This window comes from Oncorhynchus keta, chromosome 14 (genome assembly GCF_023373465.1).
Source record: "Oncorhynchus keta strain PuntledgeMale-10-30-2019 chromosome 14, Oket_V2, whole genome shotgun sequence".
NCBI lineage: Eukaryota > Metazoa > Chordata > Actinopteri > Salmoniformes > Salmonidae > Oncorhynchus > Oncorhynchus keta.
In genome coordinates, this window is record NC_068434.1 from 25,874,811 (window position 1) to 25,893,091 (window position 18,281).

At 43.7% G+C, this 18,281-nt stretch overlaps 1 protein-coding gene across 2 annotated transcripts in view; it reads right to left on the reverse strand.

Annotated features, from left to right (window-relative positions):
• The window catches only part of LOC118394047 (citron rho-interacting kinase-like), a 128,766-nt gene that overhangs the window by 18,932 nt on the left and 91,553 nt on the right, over positions 1-18,281 (reverse strand). For both annotated transcript variants that reach the window (XM_052461404.1, XM_052461403.1), the window contains 12 exons: positions 17,756-17,949; positions 17,547-17,682; positions 17,361-17,465; positions 16,836-16,976; positions 10,082-10,192; positions 8,096-8,315; positions 7,762-7,932; positions 3,536-3,709; positions 3,209-3,389; positions 2,831-2,919; positions 1,896-2,000; positions 1,564-1,733 (listed from right to left, as the gene is read on the reverse strand). In XM_052461404.1, coding sequence (XP_052317364.1) covers positions 1,564-1,733; positions 1,896-2,000; positions 2,831-2,919; positions 3,209-3,389; positions 3,536-3,709; positions 7,762-7,932; positions 8,096-8,315; positions 10,082-10,192; positions 16,836-16,976; positions 17,361-17,465; positions 17,547-17,682; positions 17,756-17,949 — 1,797 coding nt within the window. The remainder of the gene's footprint in view (positions 1-1,563; positions 1,734-1,895; positions 2,001-2,830; positions 2,920-3,208; positions 3,390-3,535; positions 3,710-7,761; positions 7,933-8,095; positions 8,316-10,081; positions 10,193-16,835; positions 16,977-17,360; positions 17,466-17,546; positions 17,683-17,755; positions 17,950-18,281) is intronic.

An 18,281-nucleotide genomic window follows, 5' to 3' on the forward strand; every position in this document is an offset into this window, starting at 1 on the left:
GGTTGAACTGGGATGTAGACATGACGCTAGGGCTAGAGTTAGGGTTGAACTGGGATGTAGACATGACGCTAGGGTTAGAGTTAGGGTTGAACTGGGATGTAGACATGACGCTAGGGTTAGAGTTAGGGTTGAACTGGGATGTAGACATGACGCTAGGGTTAGGGTTGAACTGGGATGTAGACATGACGCTAGGGTTAGAGTTAGGGTTGAACTGGGATGTAGACATGACGCTAGGGTTAGAGTTAGGGTTGAACTGGGATGTAGACATGACGCTAGGGTTAGAGTTAGTGTTGAACTGGGATGTAGACATGACGCTAGGGTTAGAGTTAGGGTTGTGCCTGGGGTTAGGGTTGAACTGGGATGTAGACATGACGCTAGGGTTAGAGTTAGGGTTGAACTGGGATGTAGACATGACGCTAGGGTTAGAGTTAGGGTTGAACTGGGATGTAGACATGACGCTAGGGTTAGAGTTAGGGTTGAACTGGGATGTAGACATGACGCTAGGGTTAGAGTTAGGGTTGTGCCTGGGGTTAGGGTTGAACTGGGATGTAGACATGACGCTAGGGTTAGAGTTAGGGTTGAACTGGGATGTAGACATGAAGCTAGGGTTAGAGTTAGGGTTGAACTGGGATGTAGACATGAAGCTAGGGTTAGAGTTAGGGTTGTGCCCGGGGTTAGGGTTGAACTGGGATGTAGACATGACGCTAGGGTTAGAGTTAGGGTTGAACTGGGATGTAGACATGAAGCTAGGGTTAGAGTTAGGGTTGAACTGGGATGTAGACATGAAGCTAGGGTTAGAGTTAGGGTTGAACTGGGATGTAGACATGACGCTAGGGTTAGAGTTAGGGAACTGGGATGTGACATGAAGGGTTAGGGGGTTGAACTGGGATGTAGACATGAAGCTAGGGTTAGAGTTAGGGTTGTGCCTGGGGTTAGGGTTGAACTGGGATGTAGACATGAAGCTAGGGTTAGAGTTAGGGTTGTGCCTGGGGTTAGGGTTGAACTGAGATGTAGACATGAAGCTAGGGTTAGAGTTAGGGTTGTGCCTGGGGTTAGGGTTGAACTGGGATGTAGACATGACGCTAGGGTTAGAGTTAGGGTTGTGCCTGGGGTTAGGGTTGAACTGAGATGTAGACATGAAGCTAGGGTTAGAGTTAGGGTTGTGCCTGGGGTTAGGGTTGAACTGGGATGTAGACATGAAGCTAGGGTTAGAGTTAGGGTTGTGCCTGGGGTTAGGGTTGAACTGGGATGTAGACATGAAGCTAGGGTTAGAGTTAGGGTTGAACTGGGATGTAGACATGAAGCTAGGGTTAGAGTTAGGGTTGTGCCTGGGATGTAGACATGAAGCTAGGGTTAGAGTTAGGGTTGTGCCTGGGATGCAGACATGAAGCTAGGGTTAGAGTTAGGGTTGTGCCCGGGGTTAGGGTTGAACTGGGATGTAGACATGAAGCTAGGGTTAAGGCTACATGTAGGTTTAGAGCTAGGGTTAGGTTTTGGATTGGTTGAGTGTGTTTATTATTAAGTAATTATACTCATTTAACTCCACAGTACTGTGGTACTCACTGCATCTGCCTCAGCCTTCTCCCGGGATGCTCGCCCCCCTGCCACCACAGATTCCAGCACGGCCACCCAGCGCTGCTTGTCTAGGAAACTGGGAGCCATGAAGTACAGAGTCTGTCCGGGCCAGCGCGAGGTGTGGGGGTGGGACTCCAGTTTTAGCACATACTGCACGTCTACACACACACCACAGCACAGTGAGGGAACAAGGAGACAGTCCATTCCTAAGCAGATCATGATACTAATAAGTAAAGCGCTAATTATAACCAGTTGAGGCACTATCCTAGCTCACCTACTGTGGCAGGGCTTTGCTATGAGTGTGAGTAAGTTTGGTGTACCTGACTTGGCGGTGTTGGGCAGCTCAGATGCCCCTACAGCACCATGCACCATCAAGTCTACATCAGACAGACATAGCTCAAACTCCTCCAACGGCTTCACTGACTCTGAACAACACAAACAGGGAGAAATCAAAATGTACCGAAAACAACACAGACCAAAATACACCACCTGGCAGCCATCAACAACACTGTTAGCCCAGCGGAATAAGTATTGTTTGTTTTGAAAAATGCTACTTGGAGTTCGACCTACAGTGAGCTCCAAAAGAATTGCGACAGTCACAATTTGTTTCTCGCTTTGGCGCTGTACTTCAGCACTTTGGATTTTAAATGATACAATAACAGTGAGGTTAAAGTGCAGACTGTCATCTTTAATTTGAGAGTATATGAATCTATATCGGGTGAACTGTTTATGAATTACAGCACTTTTTGTATGTAGTCCCCCATTTTAGGGGACCAAAAGTATTGGGCCAAATTCCCTTATACGTTTATTAAAGTAGTCAAAAGTTTAGTATTTGGTCCCATATTCCAAGCACACAATTATTATATCAAGCTTGTGACTCTACAAGTTTGTTGGATGCATTTGCTATTTGTTTTGGTTGTGTTTCAGATCATTTTGTGTCCAATAGAAATCAATGGTAAAATGACATGTATTGTGTCATTTTGGAGTCACTTTTATTGTAAATAAGAATAGAATATGTTTCTGAATACTCCTACATTAATGTGGATGCAACCATGATTACAGAAAGTTCTGAATGAACCGTGAATAATGTTGAGTGAGAAAGTTACAGACACACAAATACCATACCCCCAAGACATGCTAACCTCTCACCATCACAATAACATGGGAAGTTATATTTGTGCCACTGTCCAAATACTTTTGGAGCTCACTGTATTTCATAATCAAATTTACTATAGGAACATTAAAGTTGTAGGACCTTCTCTGGGCTCTGTTTCGTAGATGGTCACCTTGGTCCCATCCAGCACCACATACTTCTTCTCCCAGCCCTGGCCACGCTTCACATTCCTGCAGAGCACACACATGTTTGTCACTGGGCCAGCAGCATAGACTACCACAGAGTCAGACAATCAATACCTGGGACAGATGAGCATAATGCTGTAGTCTACAATTATACTTCAGCACTAGAGAGCCATCTCAGATGATATCAAATACAGTATGAGGGATCAGCAATCAGTCTACATTGATCAAGGGCAAGCAGACAGGCAGTGTTGATCTATAGTATAGTGCTCTTAGTCAAATCTGTTTTACAGTAATAGAAAGTATGAAGTCCACACACCAGAGTTACCAGACCCACCTGGGCTGCTTCATCCACCCCTCCAGGTGAACATGTCCACTGGCCTCTTTGAGCTGCAGGCCAGGGGAACTGCCTTTGTCCCGGCACAGCCCCTCAGCCATATGCAAGGCACAGTCCCCAGGCATGCCACACGCAGCAGGAAGACAGCGGGAGCATTTTGGATGGCACAAAGCGTGACATTCTGAAGGAGAGAAGAAAACACTTAAAGACAAGGACTACCAGAAACACAGTACTGTACAGGCTACCCTTCTGAAAAAGCCTTGCTCAACAGAAATGTGCCATGACTAGTCAACGTGACAGGAAGTGGAAGGTTGGAACGTAACATACCAATGCAGGTGGCTGCCTGATGACCGAAGTGCACGGTATCCAGACACACAGTACACTTGGCAGCCCTCATGTTGAGTCCCACAGTGAAGCGGTGAGGGGTGTTGTGGTGAACGCTCTCCCTCTGCCTCCCCCTCTCCCTGTCTCTCTGACTGTCCTTCATGCGATGGCCGTACTCTGAACACAGCCAGAGAAGACAGTGAGTAGGAAAAGTATCCATAGCAACCACAATGATTGTATGAAAAATAAAATCTGTGCACCATGCCATGTCAGCTGTGCAAGTGAGGCAACAAACAGGAAGCATCACCAAGACAACGTTCACAAGGATCTGAAGTAAAAAGGTAAATCATATTAATAGCATCATCCACCATCAGTTCATGACTGGAACGTAACACATGCATCCAGGAATCGTCTTATTGAGGGAATTGGATTCATATGTTCCAACAGTGCGGTATAGGCTGAAAAGCTGGAAAGAAAACACCTCTGTGTATGTATGGTGTGCAGGTCTGGGTTGAGTTGCAGGGCAGATAGCTGTGTGAGGGTCAATGGATTGGAGTGTAGGTCAACAGGTGTAAAGGAAATTGCTTCAGATTTCCAAAGCTGAGCACTTAAAGGGAGGAAAGTTTAGCTCAACAACAGTGAACTATGTATGTAAATGTTTTCATTCTCATCTATCCAAGTAGAATACAGACACACAAACTGTATGTCTCAAACAAATAATGGCTCCTTAACATGATAGGGCGATTTTATGTTAGCTGGTAATGTCTAATCATCCAATCTGCTGATTTGAATTTAATTTTTACAATGATTTACCTGACAGCAGCCAGGAATGAGCATTGATACAATATTCCAACATGGTGGTACCAAGAAACATTTCTTTATGATTTATGTATGTATGTATCTTTATGCATAGACATGTAAAGTGACTTTTGATGAACATACTCATTCATTGAAGTGAACACCAACTTTAGAGCTTGTGTAATTCAGTAAAGGGGCATTACTGGAAAGTGGAAGCTCCAATACAAGCATTAAAAACCCAAACTTAGCATACCATATTCTAAATGTTAAAAAATGTTTTAAAACATTTAGCAAACACTCTTATCCAGAGGAATTTACAGGAGCCATTATGGTTAAGTGCCTAGCTCAAGAGCACAACAAATCTGCACCAGCAACTTTTCAGTTACTGGCCCAACGTTCTAACTGCGAGGCTACCTGCCGCCCTAAAGATCTGCCATTTGATCCTAGTGCAGAGCTTTTAAAATCTGGCCCATTCGGAGTAGAGGGTTAAAGGGATGGGACAAAAAACCGAGGGCTCCGGAGTTAGGAGAACTAACTTTCAGAAGTGACCCTCCTCTCTGTTGAGTGTGAGAAAAAAGGACAAAGGTCTAAGGCATTAGGAGGAAGATTAATATTTGCAGGATGGTAGTGACCATCAGGAAAGCTTGCCTGGTTACTATTGCAGTTCCAAGTAGCTTTATTATATACTGCGTTATATGGAAATATGGACACATTGCTGTAGCCCACACAGATGTCTTATCTGGTGGTGTGTGTGTTAGCTGTGCACAAGGTCTTTCTGTAAATAACAGGGCCAATGTGTGACATTGCAACTAATATAAAAAGGATATGTATACAGTACACTACCGTTTTGGGTCACTTAGAAATGTCCTTGTTTTTGAAAGAAAAGCTATTTTTTTGTCCATTAAAATAACATCAAATTTATCAGAAATACAGTGTAGACATTATTAATGTTGTAAATGACTATTGTAGCTTGAAACGGCAGATTTTTTAAATGGAATATCTACATAGGCGTACAGAGGCCCATTATCAGCAACCATCACTCCTGTGTTCCAATGGCACTTTATGTTCGCTAATCCAAGTGTATCATGTTAAAATTGCAACTGTTGTACTGATTAAAGAAGCAATAAAACTGTCCTTCTTTAGACTAGTTGAGTATCTGGAGCATCAGCATTTGTGGGTTCGATTACAGGCTCAAAATGGCCAGAAAACAAAGAGATTTCTTCTGAAACTCATCAGTCTATTCTTGTTCTGAGAAATGAAGGCTATTCCATGTGAGAAATTGCCATGAAACTGAAGATCTCATACAAAGCTGTGTACTACTCCCTTCACAGAACAGCACAAACTGGCTCTAAACAGAAGAGAAAGAGGGGTGGAAGGCTCCAGTGCACAACTGAGCAAGAGGACAAGTACATTAGAGTGTCTAGTTTGAGAAACAGACGCCTCACAAGTCCTCAACTGGCAGCTTCATTAAATAGTACCCGCAAAACACCAGTCTCAATGTCAACAGTGAAAAGGCGACTCCAGGATGCTGGCCTTCTAGGCAGAGTTGCAAAGAAAAAGCCATATCTCAGACTGGCCAATAAAAAGAAAAGATTAACATGGGCAAAAGAACACAGACACTGAACAGAGGAACTCTGCCTAGAAGGCCAGCATCCCGGAGTCGCCTCTTCACTGTTGACGTTGAGACTGGTGTTTTACGGGTACTATTTAATGAAGCTATATTACCAGATTATATTGCACATTTTTTGGTCATTATATCCACAATAATTAATAGGAATTGCATTGGGTGTTGCGCAATAGTCTAGCCTACACAATTGCGCACAGTAGACTCGGTGTCCAATCCGAGGCACAAAACACATGAAAACATGAACACATTACCTTGATGCGTTTCCTGTTAAATCTAAGAACACTCTGCTGTAAATCAAGCAGACAACAACAGATGTTTCAATGTGGTACCAGGCACAACTCTCTTCATGAATGAGACACCAAAATATTCTGGATATTCCTTGCGAACACCTTTTTTCCAGGTCTGTTGTTTCCAGAGCCGAGTGGCCCTATAAACCCACTACGCAAGTTGCGTAGGGCCCCGCAAATTATGCAAGGGCCCTGCCTCCCCCTCGTGTCAAAGTGGATGTCAATGTTTACAACTTCAATAAGAGGATGAAGTGGAACTAACCTTCTGGTCACGAAAAGAGAAAAAAATAAAACACCATGAGAGTGAATTGCGGGAACAGCAATCAGGTAAACTTGTGTTCTCTCCTCTCCAAGTTTGATGTCAGCAAATAACTGTGGCATTAAGTTGTGCTAACTTGCAGTGCATCTCTCTCTAATCTGTCTGTCTTGCTAACCTAGCTGGGCAGTGCATCTCTTGGTCTGTCTGTGTCTTGCTTGCTTGCCAGCCACTTCCAAAGCTGTGTTCTGTGACTTTGTGCCTGACAAAAGTGAGAGTGAAATACAGATATTTATTACGATAAACGCCAACGAGCAACGGTGTTTATAAACTGTAACTCGGGAAAAGATAAGCGCATCGCAGGTGAACATGCGTTTATATGCATGTGCACGAAATGAAACTCGCGCTTTCCAGCAGCATCCTCTGTGGGGACCAGTCCAGACAATATATGGGTGTGATGGCACTCCTCATAGGTGCAAATAATTTAAAAACAAGACAATGATTATTATGATTAATAATAATAATTATTATTATTATCTAGTCTCTCAGTCAAGGTTTAGTTACAACTCTGGACTAATGCAAGATGGAAAGCAATGGATTGACACTGACTATTGATTTATATATTGAATTTAAAATGTTGATTAGCTGGGCATGCTGGGCAATATGGATGCACATCTCTCAGTAAATAATAACCAACAAGTATTCAGCCAAGTCATAGTATAGTATAAATAGTATTTTATATTTCAGCCTCAGCCAGTACTAACACAGACCCAGTACAGCCGGCTTCAGCAAATACTAACAGAGACCCAGTACTGGCAGTTTCAGCAAGTACAAACACAGACCCAGTACAGCCGGCTTCAGCAAATACTAACACAGACCCAGTACTGGCAGCTTCAGCAAATACTAACACAGACCCAGTACACCTGGCTTCAGCAAGTACTAATACAGACCCAGTACAGCTGGCTTCAGCAAGTACTAACACAGACCCAGTACAGCCGGCTTCAGCAAGTACTAACACAGACCCAGTACAGCTGGCTTCAGCAAATACTAACACAGACCCAGTACAGCCGGCTTCAGCAAGTACTAACACAGACCCAGTACAGCAGGCTTCAGCAAATACTAACACAGACCCAGTACAGCTGGCTTCAGCAAGTACTAACACAGACCCAATACAGCAGTCTTCATAATCCTCACTGGTACCCTAGTTTATAGAAAGACCCATAGACACTCCCATGTCCACTACTTCTCCAGAAGGACTCACCCTCTGGGGGGGCAGCCTCCTTCCTGCGGCCAGAGTTCGAGGTAACCAGCAGGTTGCTCAGGCCCTGCTGGTGCTCAGGAGACTTCACCATGGCAGACATCATCATCTGCTGCCGCGTTGTGGCAGGGGTGTCAGGGGTACCACCATGGTCCACAGGTTTATACTGGACCACTGGATGTGTGTATAGAGAGAGAGAGAGAGAGAAATCATAAAGGGCAAGTTTGATGTGGTGTGAGTTTGATGTGCTGCTTGTTGTGAGATAGCATGTGCTGGACCACAGCAGTGGTCTTCAGTGGGATAATTTCCTGTTTATTTGAGATGACAGTGTCCTCACCCTCCTCTCGTAGGGAGCGCAGCTCCAGTCTCATCTTCTGCAGTGCATCCTCCAGCTCAGAGCAGCGGGAGCGCTCCTTGTCCAGGGACACTTTCATGTCACTGTACTGCAGGGGCACCGGCTTCATGGAGGGTGCAGGGGATACCTGCTGGGGCACCTGGGACTGGCCCTGGGCTGCCATGGCAGCCAGCAGGTCCTCTCTGCGCCGCCCAAATAGACCCTGGAACAAACATACACAAACAACTGTCACTGAAAAACATTCTGAGAAAATATTTGGGCTAAAATAAAAAGGTCCATGAAAAGGTGCTCTAGAAATGGTAATGTACAGTGGGGCAAAAAGTATTTAGTCAGCCACCAATTGTGCAAGTTCTCCCACTTAAAAAGATGAGAGAGGCCTGTAATTTTCATCATAGGTACACTTCAACTATGACAGACATAATGAGAAGAAAAAAAATCCAGAAAATCACATTGTAGGATTTTATATGAATTTATTTGCAAATTATGGTGGAAAATAAGTATTTGGTTAATAACAAAAGTTTATCTCAATACTTTGTTATATACCCTTTGTTGGCAATGACAGAGGTCAAATGTTTTCTGTAAGACTTCACAAGGTTTTCACACACTGTTGCTGGTATTTTGGCCCATTCCTCCATGCAGATCTCCTCTAGAGCAGTGATGTTTTAGGGCTGTTGCTGGGCAACATGGACTTTCAACTCCCTCCAAAGATTTTCTATGGGGTTGAGATCTGTAGACTGGCTAGGCCAATCCAGGACCTTGAAATGCTTCTTACGAAGCCACTCCTTCGTTGCCCGGGCGGTGTGTTTGGGATCATTGTCATGCTGAAAGACCCAGCCACGTTTCATCTTCAATGCCCTTGCTGATGGAAGGAGGTTTTCACTCAAAATCTCATGATACATGGCCCCATTCATTCTTTCCTTTACACGGATCAGTCGTCCTGGTCCCTTTGCAGAAAAACAGCCCCAAAGCATGATGTTTCCACCCCCATGCTTCACAGTAGGTATGGTGTTCTTTGGATGCAACTCAGCATTCTTTGTCCTCCAAACACGACGAGTTGAGTTTTTACCAAAAAGTTATATTTTGGTTTCATCTGACCATATGACATTCTCCCAATCTTCTTCTGGATCATCCAAATGCTCTCTAGCAAACTTCAGATGGGCCTGGACATGTACTGGCTTAAGCAGGGGGACACGTCTGGCACTGAAGGATTTGAGTCCCTGGCGGCGTAGTGTGTTACCGATGGTAGGCTTTGTTACTTTGGTCCCAGCTCTCTGCAGGTCATTCACTAGGTCCCCCCGTGTGGTTCTGGGATTTTTGCTCACCGTTCTTGTGATCATTTTGACCCCACGGTGTGAGATCTTGCGTGGAGCCCCAGATCGAGGGAGATTATCAGTGGTCTTGTATGTCTTCCATTTCCTAATAATTGCTCCCACAGTTTATTTCTTCAAACCAAGCTGCTTATCTATTGCAGATTCAGTCTTCCCAGCCTAGTGCAGGTCTACAATTTTGTTTCTGGTGTCCTTTGACAGCTCTTTGGTCTTGGCCATAATGGAGTGTGACTGTTTGAGGTTGTGGACAGGTGTCTTTTATACTGATAAGAAGTTCAAACAGGTGCCATTAATACAGGTAACGAGTGGAGGACAGAGGAGCCTCTTAAAGAAGAAGTTACAGGTCTGTGAGATCTAGAAATCTTGCTTGTTTGTAGGTGACCAAAAACTTATTTTCCACCATAATTTGCAAATAAATTCATTAAAAATCCTACAATGTGATTTTCTGGATTTGTTTTTCTCATTTTGTCTGTCATAGTTGAAGTGTACCTATGATGAAAATTACAGGCCTCTCTCATCTTTTTAAGTGGGAGAACTTGCCCAATTGGTGGCTGACTAAATACTTTTTTTGCCCCACTCTATGTATTACTGTAATGCACTCTGTGTCACTGTACCTGTATTGTGAGCTGTCCAGTCTCACCTTTTTCTTCTTAGAGCCCCCCTGGTCCACCCTGGCCTGGAGGAAGTCTATGAGTTTGGATTGCTGGGTGATGGTCCCCTCCAACTTCACTTTCTCATGGGAGTACACAGCCTGCAGGTGGAGCTAAGTGAACATTACTAAGGCATTGCATTTCTACTCATGTCTGTCTGTCTGTCTGTCTGTCTGTCTGTCTGTCTGTCTGTCTGTCTGTCTGTCTGTCTGTCTGTCTGTCTGTCTGTCTGTCTGTCTGTCTGTCTGTCTGTCTGTCTGTCTGTCTGTCTATCTGTCTGTCTGTCTGTCTGTCTGTGCGTGCGAGTCAAAGCAATTCAAATGTTATTGGTCACATGCACATGTTTAGCAGATGTTACTGTGAGTGTAGGGAAATGCTTGTGCTTCTGGTTCCGACAGTGTAGTAATATCTAACAAGTAATCTAACAATTCCCAACAACTACCTAATACACACAAATCTAAAGGGATGGAATAAGAATATGTACATATAAATATATGGATGAGCAGTATATACATGAGATGAGTAATGTAAGATGTGTTAACATTATTAAAGTGACATTATTTAAAGTGACTAGTGATGTGTGTGTGTGTGTGTGTGTGTGTGTGTGTGTGTGTGTGTGTGTGTGTGTGTGTGTGTGTGTGTGTGTGTGTGTGTGTGTGTGTGTGTGTGTGTGTGTGTGTGTGTGTGTGTGTATCAGTGTTAATTTTGGTACTCTTTTTAGATTTAATCTTAGTCATTTTGACTAAAATATCATTAAGTCACATTTTTTTTCATAATATAATGATTTAGTCTAGTTATTCAAAATTATGAAAATGATGAAAATAGTCAACTAAATGCCCTTCCTTTTTAGTCATATTTTAGTCACATCACATTTGTATTGCCTCATTAACCTATAGTAAACATAAATCACTGACTTCCATGTGCACAAATATACTAGCCTTGTCCTACCAACACATTTTTCGGTGGAAATTCTTACAAAACGATTCTCTTCCCAACAGCCAAATTGTCAGTAAAACACATTACTCTGCAGTTGATAATACATTGCATACCTTGACAAGGGCTCCAGACTAATATTTTCCACAGTGCCACCAACCTTTTCAGTGGCACCAGCCCATGATTTTGTAGCACCAAATGTTTGTTATCATTCATCTTATAAAGTAATTCACAGTGCTTTAGACTGTGTAATAGAGATGGTAGGCTATTCAATAAATACGTTGTTTCATCTAACATGTCCAAGCAGGAATGCATGATTCAAGATATTTTGATGTGCAACCTAATCCAGTGATTGTCATGAATTGTGAGTTGACAATAGGGTATTGTTGTTTGTTATATTTTAATGTTAACCACATGAGGAAGTGAACTCTAAACACAATTAGCTAGCTGCCTGGATACAGCCCTTAGCCATGTTATTTTGGTTATATAACAAACACCCGAGTGCTTTATTGCTTAATTAGAGATGTGTGGTGAATTCTGGAGCCCTATTTTAACAGTAAAATATAACAAACAACAATACCCTATTGTCAGCTCAAAATTCATGACAATGGCTAATGCACATTTCGCGCACTTCATAATTTAAAGCCATATCAAATATCTGGGTTGTAGAAATACAGTAGTTGCTACTGAGGTCAATATTAAGAGATTACAAATACAAATTATACCCACAGAAAGCTGAGAACAACAGTAGTTGTTTTCATCGCTATGTATTTCCAGCAATTTGACTTTTTAATCTTTAATACAATTAGAAGCCATTTTCCTCTCGTTCGGAGAGCACATCAAGTGGTTCGCTCATTACAGCAGCAGGACCCAGCAGAACAGGCCCCAGCAGAACAGGCCCCAGCAGAACAGGCCCCAGCAGAACAGGCCCCAGCAGAACAGGACCCAGCAGAACAGGCCCCAGCAGAACAGGCCCCAGCAGAACAGGCCCCAGCAGAACAGGCCCCAGCAGAACAGGCCCCAGCAGAACAGGCCCCAGCAGAACAGGCCCCAGCAGAACAGGCCCCAGCAGAACAGGCCCCAGCAGAACAGGCCCCAGCAGAACAGGACCCAGCAGAACAGGACCCAGCAGAACAGGCCCAGGGGCTGGACAGACACTTTCGTTACAGGAATCATGAGGATAATGCACTTTACTGTTTGACCCTATCATTTTAGCCGCCCAAAAAATATGAAGTTTTGAAACTCTCGCCCGGAGTGCACATCAAGTGGTTCGCTCATCACAACAGCAGGCCCCAGCAGAACAAAACCCAGCAAAACAGGCCCAGGGAATGGTTTGGGATGAGTTGGACCGCAGAGTGAAGGAAAAGCATCCAACAAGTGCTCAGTATATGTGGGAACTACTTCAAGACTGTTGGAAAAGCATTCCTCATGAAGCTGGTTGAGAGAAAGCCAAGAGTGTGCAAAGCTGTCAAGGCAAAGGGTGGCTACTTTGAAGAATCTCAAATATAAAATACATTTTGATTTGTTTAACACTTTTTTTGGTTACTACATGATTCCATATATGTTATTTCATAGTTTTGATGTCTTCACTATTATTCTACAATGAAGAAAATAGTCTAAATAAAGAAACCCCTGGAATGAGTAGGTGTGTCCAAACTTCTGGCTGGCACTGTAAGTATTCACATCCCTGAGTCAATACATGTTAGAATCACCTTTGGCTGTGATTACAGAGTCTTTCTGGTTAAGTCTCTAAGAGCTTTGTACACCTGGATTGTACAATATTTGCACATTATTCTTTCAAAAATTCGACAAGCTCTGTCAAGTTGGTTGTTGATCATTACAAGACAGCCATTTTCAAGTCTTGCAATATATTTTCAAGCAGGTTTAATAACAAACTGTAAATATGAAGAAAATAGTTCAATAACGAGCCTAGTTGGTTTTCCCATGGAAAAATACAGGACTCTTCCAGACAAACTAAACACCTTTTTAACCCGCTTTGAGGATAATACAGTGCCACCGACGTGGCCTGCTACAAAGGACTGTGGGCTCTCCTTCTCCGTGGCCGACGTGAGTAAGACATTTAAACGTATTAACCCTGGCAAGGCTGCCGGCCCAGACGGTGTCCCTAGCTGGGTCCTCAGAGCATGCCCAGACCAGCTGGATGGTGTGTTTACAGACATATTCAATCTCTCACTATCTCAGTCTGCTGTTCCCACATGCTTCAAGATGGCTGCCATTGTTCCTGTACCCAAGAAGGCAAAGGTAACTGAACTAAACGACTATCGCCCCGTAGCACTCATTTCTGTCATCATGAAGTGTTTTGAGAGACCAGCCAAGGATCATATCACCTCCCCCTTACCTGTCACCCTAGACCCACTTCAATTTGCTTACTGACCTAATTGGTCCACAGACGATGCAATCGCCATCACACTGCACACTGCCCTATCCCATCTGGACAAGAGGAATGCCTATGTAAGAATGCTGTTCATTGACTATAGCTCAGCATCCAACACCATAGTACCCTCCAAGCTTATCATTAAGCTTGAGGCCCTGGGTCTCAACCCCACCCTGTCAATTGTGTCCTGGACCTCCTGACGGGACGTCCCCAGGTGGTGAGGGTAGGAAACAACATCTCCACTTTGCTGATCCTCAACACCGGAGCCCCACAAGGGTGCATGCTCAGCCCCCTCCTGTACTCCCTGTTCACCCATGAATGCGTGGCCATGCATGCCTCCAACTCAATCATCAAGTTTGCAGATGACACAACAGTAATAGGCTTGATTACCAACAACGGCCTCCAGGGAGGAGGTGAGGGCACTCGGAGTGTGGTGTCAGGAAAACAACCTCTCACTCAATGTCAACAAAATAAAGGAGAGGATCGTGGACTTCAGGAAACAGCAGAGGGAGCACCCCCCTATCCACTTCGTTGGGACAGCAGTGGAGAAGGTGGAAAGTTTTAAGTTCCTCGGCATACACATCACGGACAAACTGAAATGGTCCACCCACACAGACAGTATGGTGAAGAAGGCGCAACAGCACCTCTTCAACCTCAGGAGGCTGAAGAAATTTGGCTTGTTAGTCAAAACCCTCAAACTTCTCCAGATGCACAATTAAGAGCATCCTGTCGGGCTCAATCACCACCTGGTACGGCAACTCCATCACCCACAACCGCAAGGCTCTCCAGAGGGTGGTGAGGTCTGCACATCGCATCACCGGGGGCAAACTACCTGCCCTCCAGGATACCTACAGCACCCGATATCACAGGAAAGCCAAAAAGATCATCAAGGACAACAACCACACAAGCCACTGCCTGTTCACCCCGCTACCATCCAGATGGTGGGGTCAGTACAAATGCATCAAAGCTGACCCCGAGAGACTGAAAAATAGCTTCTATCAGACTGTTAAATAGCCATCACTAGCACAGAGAGGCTGCTGCCTACATACAGACTTTAAATCATTGGCCACTTGAATCACTAGTCAATTCAATAATGCCACTTTAATAATGTTTACATATCTTGCATTATTCATCTCATAAGTCGCTCTGGATAAGAGCGTCTGCTAAATGACTTAAATGTAAATGTAAATGTTTATACTGTATTTTATACCATCTATTGCATCTTGCCTATGCCGCTCTGTCATTGCTCATCCATATATTTATACGTATATATTCTTACTCTTATTCCATTCCTTTACTTAGATTTGTGTGTATTAGGTAGTTGTTGTGCAATTGTTCGATTACATGTTAGATATTGCTGCACTGTCGGAACTAGAAGCGCAAGCATTTCGTAACACTCGCAATAACATCTGCTAACAATGTGTATTTGACCAATACATTTGATTTGGTTAGCTGAGCTAATGGATGGGCTGGACATGCCGAGAGATGAGTTCGGATTGGTCTGACATGCTTGCGTCTATAACATGAGCTGCAAAGTATGTGCGGAAAATCATGTCTACCGTGGCTTTTTTTGAAAGATATCATGAAAACTGAAAAAGTTTTGCTACTGATCTCAATATTGCTGCCCTGGCGTTAATAGCGCTATCGGTGTTGTTGTCACGGAAGAAGTTGACAGAGTTTTGAAATCAGTGGAATGCCATGTGGAAGCAGAGAGATGATTGCCAAATGCGGAGAGTCCAAAAAGAGAACACAGTAAGAAGGCTGTTGTATAAAACACCTATCTCCGGATTACATCTTCAAACTAAGGGCAACCATGGCATCCATGGCAGAGAGAGAAGCGTTCATCCATGTATACGGACGGGTAAGAGTCTAGCTACATTTTCGAAAATGATAAGTTTCTAATTTGTCAGAAATTCGTTTTCATTGCAAGTTAAAGTGTACTGTTAGCTAGTTAAAGTTATCTGGCTTGCTCACTAGCTAACATTACATGTATGATCTGTGTAGGAGCTCTAGAAAGAGGCCTGAGTTCCAGAGTTTAATTTCTGCCTTGGAAGACTATTCAAATCGATTTTTCCCAGTCTGAGTTTGTTTTTTCAGAGTTCCCAGTTGTTTTGAACACGGCATTAGAGTTGGGATTATGGTTCATCGTTTTAGCTAGCTCGCTAGCTAGATGTCTAAACAACACACTCCACTATGCAAGCAACCATTTCACTGTACCGTTTACACCTTCGGTATCCTGTGCATGTGACAAATAAACAAAGATTTTATTTGATATAGTGTGTGTTTACCAGAGACGGTAATGTCCTTCTGTAGCTCAGTTGGTAGAGCATGGCGCTTGTAACGCCAGGGTAGTGGGTTCGATTCCCGGGACCACCCATACGTAGAATGTATGCACACATGACTGTAAGTCGCTTTGGATAAAAGCGTCTGCTAAATGGCATATATTATTATTATGTGAAGAACAATAAGACCTTCACCAAAGTCAGTTTAGGATATAGGCCAAGGACTAGATACAGTTAATTTTTACTACTACTTTCACCACTTTTAGTCTTGAAATCTTTGGTTGTTTACAACACTGTGAATCGTCAAAGAGATGGGTGAGGCTTAAGAGGGTGTGAACGATGCTGACTGGGTGTAGATAAAGAAGAGCTCTCCAGTAGGTGTACCAGAAATTCACGGGCCATTTTCTCAGAAGTGGGGTAACAAGTTTTTCAACTTTCAAAGCAGGATTACTTTCTCAATGTTTCTCAAATGCAGTGTACCATTTTCTAGCTCGGTGTCTCTACTTTTATCCAATGTAAAAAGAAAACACCATTACAAATGTGTCTACAGCGCATTTGGAAAGTATTCAGACCCCTTCCTTTTTTCTACATTTTGGTACGTTACAGCCTTGTTCTAAAATGGATTCAATAAAAACATCTCAGGACCTCAGACTGGGGCAAAGGTTCACCTTCCAACAGGAAAACAACCCTAAGCACACAGCCAAAATAACAGAGTAGCGGCTTCAGAACAAGTATCTGAATGTCCTTGAGTGGCCCAGCTAGAGCTGAACTTGAAAATAGCTGTGCAGCGACGCTCCCCATCCAACCTGACAGAGTTTGAGAGGATCTGCAGAGAAGAACAAGAAAAAATCCCAAAATAGAGGTGTGCCAAGCTTGTAGCATCATACCCAAGAAGACTCGAGGCTGTAATCCCTGCCAAAGGTGCTTCAAAAAGTACTGAGTAAAGACTATGTAAATCTAAATGTTTTTGCTTTGTCATTATGGGGTATTGTGTGTAGATAGATGAGGAAAACAAACAATTAAATCAATTTTAGAATAAGGCTGTAACATAGAAAAATGTGGAAAAAGTCAAGGGGTCTGAATACTTTCCGAATGCACTGTGTGTGTTTGCTCAAGCATGCGTGCGTAGAATACCTGGATGTTCTCCAGCTGGTACTCCAGGTCAGTCCTCTCAGTCTTCTGCAGGTCAGTCTGGTCCACAGCATCCTGCAGCCCCTGGGTTAGCCGGAAGATGTGGCTCTTCTGAACATCTAACTGCTGCTGCAGGTTTCCTTGCTGAGGGAGGGACACAAACAGTATCAACAGACATTCTGTGATATTTCACTTCTCACAAGACAAACAAACATACTCGGTTATAATAGAGGATTTTTTATTAAGCCCAGGGATGTGACACTATATATTTTTTTATTTATTTTACCTTTATTTAACTAGGCAAGTCAGTTAAGAACAAATTCTTATTTTCAATGACGGCCTAGGAACAGTGGGTTAACTGCCTGTTCAGGGGTAGAACGACAGATTTGTACCTTGTCAGCTCGGGGGTTTGAACTTGCAACCTTCCGGTTACTAGTCCAACGCTCTAACCACTAGGCTACCCTGCCACCCCATATGATATAAATAACTCAAATATATAACGGGCAGAATAAGAAAAACGTAGCCTACGTCATCCAGCAGCCTCTGCTTCTGCTCACTGTCAGTCTCCAGCTTCTGCTGCAGACTCCTTGTATTCATCTCCAGCATGGCATGCTTCTTCTCCAGGTCATTCAGCTAGAGGGACAGAGACAGGATGTACGGGTCTGCTTCAGACAGAGAGATAGACAGAAAGACAGACAGACACATAAGGCTCACTGTGTCAGAGAGGCTCTCTGCTTTGAGTTTCTGGTCCTTGAGGGCCTCCTGCAGGGCCAGAATCTCAGCCTTGTGCTCCTTCACTGCCTGCTCAATAGACTGACGAGCCTCCGAGTTGCGCAGGTCAGCACGTAGCCTGAAGAGGAATAAAAGAGGGGACCATATGAGTGTGTGTTTGTGTGTTTATGTATGTTGTGTGTGTGTGTTACCTGTTCTGCTTCTCGTTGTCCAGCAGTCTCTGGATCTCCCTGGTCCTCCTCTCAGCCTGGTTCTTCTCTTCCTCCAGGGCTCCCCTCCAGGCATCCCATTGCCTCTCCTTCTCCAGCAGCTCATCATTCAGAGTCTCCAGCTCCAGGACCTGCTCCTCCAGCATGGTGCACGTGGTCTTCAGTGTCTCAATGTTCTAACACAGAACATGGAAAACATAGGAGGGGTTACGAATAGAAGTCATGCTATTCTACTGTTCAACTGGTCTGTTCTAACGGACAACATGAACATCTTAGAGAGATTGTAAGAGATGAACTTACATGAGACAACTATTTAAGGTACTTTCAATAGAGTTTTGTGGTCTTAATGATGACTGTTCTGAAGTCAGCCCTCTGAGTAATGGACATAGTATCCCAAACCAACATCAGTAATGTCAGATTCTGATCATCAGGAACATTGACATTCAATGGGTTGTGCTCCACAGTTAAAAATAGATACAAGTAACTTTGAGAGATAGGGCACATACTG